At 41.2% G+C, this 7,186-nt stretch overlaps 1 protein-coding gene across 1 annotated transcript; it reads left to right on the plus strand.

Annotated features, from left to right (window-relative positions):
* Positions 1-1,693: 1,693 nt before the first annotated feature.
* Positions 1,694-6,571, plus strand: LOC118413701 (monoglyceride lipase-like). Its single transcript, XM_035817229.1, has 6 exons — positions 1,694-1,840; positions 2,770-2,879; positions 3,759-3,895; positions 4,416-4,587; positions 5,984-6,129; positions 6,452-6,571. The coding sequence occupies exons 1-6, from the start codon at positions 1,707-1,709 to the stop codon at positions 6,569-6,571; spliced, it is 819 nt and encodes a 272-aa protein (XP_035673122.1). The 5' UTR covers positions 1,694-1,706.
* The last annotated feature ends 615 nt before the right edge of the window (positions 6,572-7,186 follow it).

The raw sequence follows: 7,186 nt of genomic DNA on the forward strand, positions 1-7,186 counted from the left end.
AGATGCCAAGGAAGTGAACATCTGAGCATGATCCATGGTACTTGAACTCCTGTCCAGCTGCGTCAAACTCTGTCAGAGATCGTGGGAGAAAATAACCCCAAAGACCTTTGTTTTACATCACAGACGTAGCTAATAACAGCATAATTGGCTGAAAGTAACTTTCTAATAGTGCCGAAGAGCATGTTCATTAGTCACAGAAATCCACTCGAGCACGTAAAGGGGCTTGAGGCGTATGCATAAGTCTATACCAATGAATATGTACACGGTATATTGTAGAGGTATGTTTCGTCCGTGTTGTGTTTTGTTGTCTTTTATATCGTATATTTTGTTCCCCAAACTGCCCGACCGGGCCCCTTTGTGGTGACGATAGCATAAGCAGCCGCAACAGAGGTTCAAAGTGTATTAATAGCGTTACATCGGAGGCACGTTCAAATAATGCTGATCATAACCCAAAATAAAACATTGACCTTCGATATACACTTATAAAAAGCTTTGAATTTAATACCTATGCCCGTAAGATTGAATTTGGCACTTGTAAGGCTACCTCTCTGTTGTAGCCGGGAGTCCATCCTTATAATTATCATAGTAATGTACGTTTAGAATCGTATTCGATATTCTATATATGTATACAATCAGTTAATCTTTGTATGTTAGAATTTAGATTATTTACCTGTTTTCAATCACTTCATGTATTTGATTTTGTTCACTTGCAGTTAGCCCCATGGGCATGAATTTGCAATAAAACCTTATTATTCCTTATTAGCTTTGGTCCGCTCTCGGCTGTCGCTACTCCGTATCCCGTAGCGACCAGGAGCGCACCAAAGCTGATAAGGATGAATTAGTACATCAGGCAGCCTTGTATGTATACTGATGGTTCCACAGATCAAGGAAATTCATCTCATTTCCTTCCTAGTATTTCCTGTTATTTCCTTAACTGTAGGAGCCAACATATGTTGTTCAAGAGATGTTTACCTTTACTCTGAAATAGGAAATCATTTGGACATCATTTCGGCAGGCGTCTACAAGTTTTGAGGCTTACTGGTCTAAGACAATGAGAAGAACGAAGTAGTAGTAAGAGTAGAGTTTAGAGTAGTTTCTACGAAGTTTCTACAGTCAAAAGTGCAGAGACAGTTAGCGTCGTTTACATGGTGATATGATTTTATAAATAAGTTTATAGCAACTTCTTGCCCGAGGGCTAATTGCAAGTGACAAAAATAACAGACAAATAATTGTAAACAGTATAGTAAGCGACTACTCTAGTCTAACTTAAACTAGTTAAAGATGTAACTTATTGGGTTTGACTTTATTTTCTGAGACAGAGCTCTTTTCTCTCTTGATCATAGACCGAGCAGTTTGAGATAAAATGTAAACGCAAGTGGGAGTACCCCGTGTCGGGTACTCAACATAACACTGATTCCTTGTTAGAGAATTGACCATTGCCCAATTGATCATCGCCCATTCAAAAGTTTCCACAGACAATTAGGTCCAGTGCCAAGTCCGGACCTGATCCTTTGAACCTGAACCTGAATCTACAACACTCCGGGGTATGAATTAAGACCGACATATGTATACCAGCCCTAATTTGTTTATGGGCCGTAACCGCAAACACAGCATGTTGTTTCCTATGCCTAAGGAGGCTACCTTATGATCCCCGTGGGATAGGTAGCAGAGGTCAACACGTTAATGTTTAATCAGTGTGAAGTAAAATGGCCCCTGTGACCGGTACAGATTCGGACCGCTGTACGCCTCAGGGTGTGAGCTACAGTACCGTACCGCACATTGTAAACTCAGACGGTCAGTACCTGTATTGTAGAACATGGGAACCCACCCAGAAACTCAGGTGCGTCATTTCGATCAAGGACATAAGTCTTTTCTGGTCTGTATCTCAACTGGTAGCTTCGGAGTTGAGCTCCTATGTTCCAATTAGACGTTAATGCTTCGGTCGTATTTTCATACTGGGGCCCGGCCGGGCAGCATTAGGGAAGGAAAAGTATAGTACAAGAGGACAATAAGACACACAGGACATTAAGGAATGATTCGTGAGCATAGTTTGTGTATATTCTTTGATCACCATGTAAAACTTATCACTTTTATCTTTCGTTTCCGCAAACATCGCTGCGGCACCGGTTTGGAAATATGACCATAGCAGAACCGTGGGAGACCCCGGTTTGAATCCGGGGAAGGGTACCATGGTTGGAACCGCAACGTCTTTCGGGAGGGACGTAAAATGGGGGCCCCGTGTGCCTCGAGCACAATAGCCTCATTACTCAGAAACTCTGTAACAGATGTATGTAATGATACAACAAGGTGAATTATCTGGTACATAAACACATATAAGAGATCAAAGGTCATATGTTGTTATCTAAAGCACAAATACAGAGACAGTTCTGGGCCAGTTTGTTTGTTTTGTGTCCGGGACGCAGGTACAACATAGGAACCTCTGGATGGATTGTTATGATATTCAGTATGTGGGTAGATGATGTCGATATTAGGCCTCTTGCGGACTGACCCTGCCCTGCAGGAGAACTTCCGATTTTTGTATATTTTGCCCTGGACAATCTGAGGCCTTGATTAGATAGCTTTTGATGCAAGGGAAAAGTGGTGTTGTCCTCTATTTTGGTTTTTTTTTGGAGGGAGGCAATAAATCTCTGAATGGCTAGTTTATTCATACTTTATATCTGACTGTCTCTTGGGTAGTGAAATATTTTAATAATAGTATAAAATTTTATTATAATAGTTTAAGATCCTTATCATTCTGTCCCGTTCTAGAGCATTGCCATTCTTGTCTCACGGACGGGGAAGTCACTGTGGAGTCCTCGGTCCCATACTGGCGCAGCTTCTCAACAACCATGGCTTCTTAGTCTTCGGGCATGACCACGGTAAAACTACATACATTGTACATGGATACATACATACATACATACATATATACATACATACATACATATTCACATACAGTTTACTTCGCAATGATGAATTTGGACATCAGATGTAATGAAATGGATGACATATTGCTTTTATTTAAGCTATGACGAAGAACTGGGTAGAAGAAAGGTTCTTAAGGTCTCATTGATGTATTACTCCGAGTGGGTACCCTAAAATAGATCCGAGCCAAAAAAATAAACGGCTGCATGGACGCGTGTTTTTAGCGATTAGAAATTCCCTTTTAGCCAGCGGAACTGATCTCAAAAGTTAGATTGGTGAAAGCAGGTAATTGATTAAGTATTGCAGTCGCGCACTAGGTCGGAGGTACACAGTCCTGGGCTCTGAGTGGTGCGGTTGTACACTACAAGCGAAAAAGTGCCTTTTGTGGGGATTGACTAATCGTAGTTTGTAATTGCTATAAAAAAAGAACTAGCGTCTATTTGACGTTGGCAATTTTTCCCCACGATATAGGGTAAATATGCATAGAATGAAAAATCTGCAAACATTTCACGTAGCTTCATTATGAACGCGCCCATTTAAACCACGAATTATAACATAGAAGCCTATGGGAAGAAGAAACTCATCAATGAGACCTTAAGTCACATTAAGTCATATACAACCACCACAACCGTCTTTCATCGTCCTCAAGGCACTACTGACTGGTCCTATTTTGTACTGCAGCTAGGTGTCACTGCTAACGTAACAATGCGGTCCCAAACGTAAAGCTATCGCCATATATATAAGGATATTACTGCCCAGCAACAATAAACAAGCAAGAAGAAGGCTACCAATTGTCGTAGCTATAACTGTATTCATATAATACTTGCATCCAGTTGGCCATGGTCAGAGTGAAGGAGAGAGACTGTGTGTGGAAAATTTCGACATCCTCGCGAGAGACATTCTTCAGCATGTGGACGTGATGCGAGCTCGATACCCGGATGTACCGATCTTCCTACTAGGACACTCCATGGTAACTAACAAACAACAAATATCACTTATAATGTACGAAGTTAGTGACGGTGTATTTTTGTACATTATTTACCAGAATCTACTCCATGGATTGCTTGACTAGCACAACTTGGTCAAATATACTAAATAATGCTCAAGAGTTACCTTAGTTAACCTAGGTGTGGTAGGGAATTTCCAGAGCAACCTCGTAACCCCTGCTTCGCCTATTGAGTCAGTTAGTCGAACTTGCCGAAGCTTAATGTTTCTGACTTAGGGAGAAGAGATGCTGCTACAGTGAGCATAGTTCAGTGCCTGTTGCTATGAGTGGTCAATGGTATTGCAGTGAGTAAACTCGTGTGTATCTTATCACTGTTTTTTTTGTCGCCTAGTACCCATTACATCGGTTTAGGCATGTTTTAAATTGTTAGTGACTCTTCGCTTTGAAAATCCTCGAAACAGGATTTTTGACATTTTTAACAAATTTGAATATCGTTTGAGGGGTTGTTGTTCTCTTTTATCTGTATAAATTCTGTCCCCCACAGGGAGGCTGCGCGGCGACCATTGCAGCGTGCAAGCGTCCGGGTCAGTTCGCCGGGATGGTGCTGACTTCACCCGCTATTGAGAACGCCTACACCCGTTCCTACTTTCTTGTATGTAGTTATATTTCCGTCGTGTTTTCTCTCCATTTCTTTTTCTTCTTCACTTTCTTCCGGCGTTTCTTCTTCACTTTCTTCCGGCGTTTCTTGAAATCAATATCGTCTTCAAAAACTTCATCCAATTCTTTGCTCCTCTGTTCCATCGTTTTCAGTGGGCCTTGGCATTGTTCGGGTCCAAAGTATTTCCAAATATGGAAAGGGGCGTCGGCGATTCAGGCAGACTGACCAAGGACAAGGAAAAGGTAGATGTATTGTAACAAGCTGTGAAGTGAATGATCTTTATGTATCAATGTTCTTCCCCACATTGGCTAAATGCAGTAGTGCTTTAATGCTATTACGTCAAAGATTAAAAAGTATCATTACTTGTAGTGTTAAGAGTGAAGTATCCCTAAAATATGTTTCGTCCCTCTTCTTTAAGCAAGTGTACACGAATTAACACAGTTTTTGTTGCCTGACGATATCATTACATGTTTATGTACAAAAGATCGACTTTTACAAAGCGTATTCAGATTACTGTTAAAAGAATCACTCATGCTACTGTGTAATGTACACGCTTAAACCGAATGAAGTTCATGTTTTATACGGTAGGAGTATCAACAGAAGACCGTTTACTCACTGATACCGTAGTATTCTTTACTGGTAAGGTAAACGAGGGCTATACATTTCCCTCTGGAATATAGGAGGTACGTTTACGGAGTTTCCGAAGCGGTGACACAATGCATTCAAGTTTATAGGTTGACTACTAGTACTTGTAAGATAATTATTTCTCTGTGTGTATGTTATCTACTAACTTAGTACGTCATTATTCAGATCCAGATGTATATGGCGGACCCGTTGGCAGTAAAAAGTGGAGGCACAGTGCGCCAAGCGGTGAAATTCTTATACGGTATGAAATTTGCTACGTCATGGTGGGAGTGGGGGTGGGGGCGAAGTAGTCTGAAACCCAGATGTGCAAAAGGTATACTCAGTATATTACTGGTAGGTTTAGCTGCTCTGGGGGTCAATGCTAGAGGGATGGCTTGAAAAGTGCAGCAAATGGAGAGACAGTTTGATAAACTTGGCAAAGACATATTTGCATTGTGATTGTTAACGATTATTGGATTGTCGTAGAGAAGAGTGAGAATCTTATTCATTGATCACGACATGTACATGTCGCTCGCTCTTACCATTCTCCATTGGGGCATCTTGGTCATTAATATTAATGAACTTGCCTTATTTGGCACAAGCCAATCAACTTTAACAAGTATAGAAATCGTTTATACAATTCTCTGATTGACTGATAGCTGGCTAGCAGCCACGCCCCCAAAAGTGAAAAAAAGCAGAGTTAAAACCTTTGAGTAATGTATAGGCCGCGGGTTTGGCTCTGCGTAGAAGTGTAAAATTCTTATATGTATGCGGTTTTTGGAGCGGCTGTACTCAACCACTACTTGACGTTGTGTCTTACACTTCTGCAGGGATGCTGGCGACCCAACGTCTGATTCCCGAACTCGATTGTCCATTTTTGGTGCACGTGCTTCATGGCGAAGATGACGAAATAGCCGACGTGTCCGGATCGTGGAAACTACATCACCAGGCCAGGAGCCAGGACAAGGAAATCAAGGTGCAGAGCAGAGCTAGCTTTTGTCTGATTTGCTTTTTGGGGATGGGGGGGGGGTCTCTTCTGTGAAATATGGAGGGAAAAGATAAAAGTCAAGGTTGTTTTGCTGTCCTCATAACTCTGGTATATCTTTCAAATATGAATGATGTGTTCTTATTCTATTTCATCAAGTATGTTTTTCTGGTCGGTTTACCCGAGCCTACCCCAAGGTATATTGTATATGCCTTGGACCAGGCCCTACGTATAGAAGAATGGGACAAAGTACAACCTTAAGATATATGCAGACGTGGTTCATTTCTATATAATATATTCTTTCTACACACAGATATATCCCAACTGTCGGCATGTCCTGTTACTGGAGATTCCTGAAGATTCAGAAATGGTCAAACAAGACATACTGGACTGGTTTTTGACCAGGCTCAACCCGGAAATGAAGTCGACTTAGGCCTCGGAGAAAAATGTTGTGTTTCCGATTACCTGACACACCCTAGCAAAATCCTGCAGACCCCTTTGTCCACCGCTTGCAGGGGACATAGAATTTTTGATCTGATGAAAACATTGTGGAATCCTTTTCCAATATGTTTTCATAATTCCTGTTTCAATGGAAAACGTGATGTAAACAAGCCCACTGAACCTAGGCACCCTTTATGTTAGCACAATTAAAATACCAGTGTCCTGATGCATCTCAGTTTGTCAAACTGTATATGTTAGGTCACTTCGACCGAAATCTAAAACAAAGGTGAAAAAATCCCTTCCTAGCGACCCTCTTCCTGAGGGCCATCATCAAAGACACAACATTTTTACATACCTTGGAGCAAACACGCACAAGATGTCTAAAGTATTGCTGGCTTCCCTTAAGCGTACGTTATATTTTATTTATTCACATATATTTTGAGAGTATGAGGCAGAAAGCACAAATTGCTTATATTAAGCCTTCTACTCAAGTACGTTATATTTCCTACCCGGGGCCCGGCTGGGCTGTCTACGAAAACGAAAAGTAAAGTTTATGCCAATAAATATACACAAGGTATGCTGTTGAATTATTTTTGGTCCGTTTTGT

The sequence above is a fragment of the Branchiostoma floridae genome, chromosome 4 (assembly GCF_000003815.2).
Source record: "Branchiostoma floridae strain S238N-H82 chromosome 4, Bfl_VNyyK, whole genome shotgun sequence".
Lineage (NCBI taxonomy): Eukaryota > Metazoa > Chordata > Leptocardii > Amphioxiformes > Branchiostomatidae > Branchiostoma > Branchiostoma floridae.

What these genes read in the sequence shown, in the direction of transcription:
- LOC118413701 (XM_035817229.1), top strand. Translation starts at nt 1,707, where the DNA reads ATGGCCCCTGTGACCGGTACAGATTCGGACCGCTGTACGCCTCAGGGT. An exon ending in GAACCCACCCAGAAACTCAG is followed by an intron (nt 1,841 to 2,769) that starts GTGCGTCATTTC and finishes GTCCCGTTCTAG; the next exon opens with AGCATTGCCATTCTTGTCTC. An exon ending in AGTCTTCGGGCATGACCACG is followed by an intron (nt 2,880 to 3,758) that starts GTAAAACTACAT and finishes ACTTGCATCCAG; the next exon opens with TTGGCCATGGTCAGAGTGAA.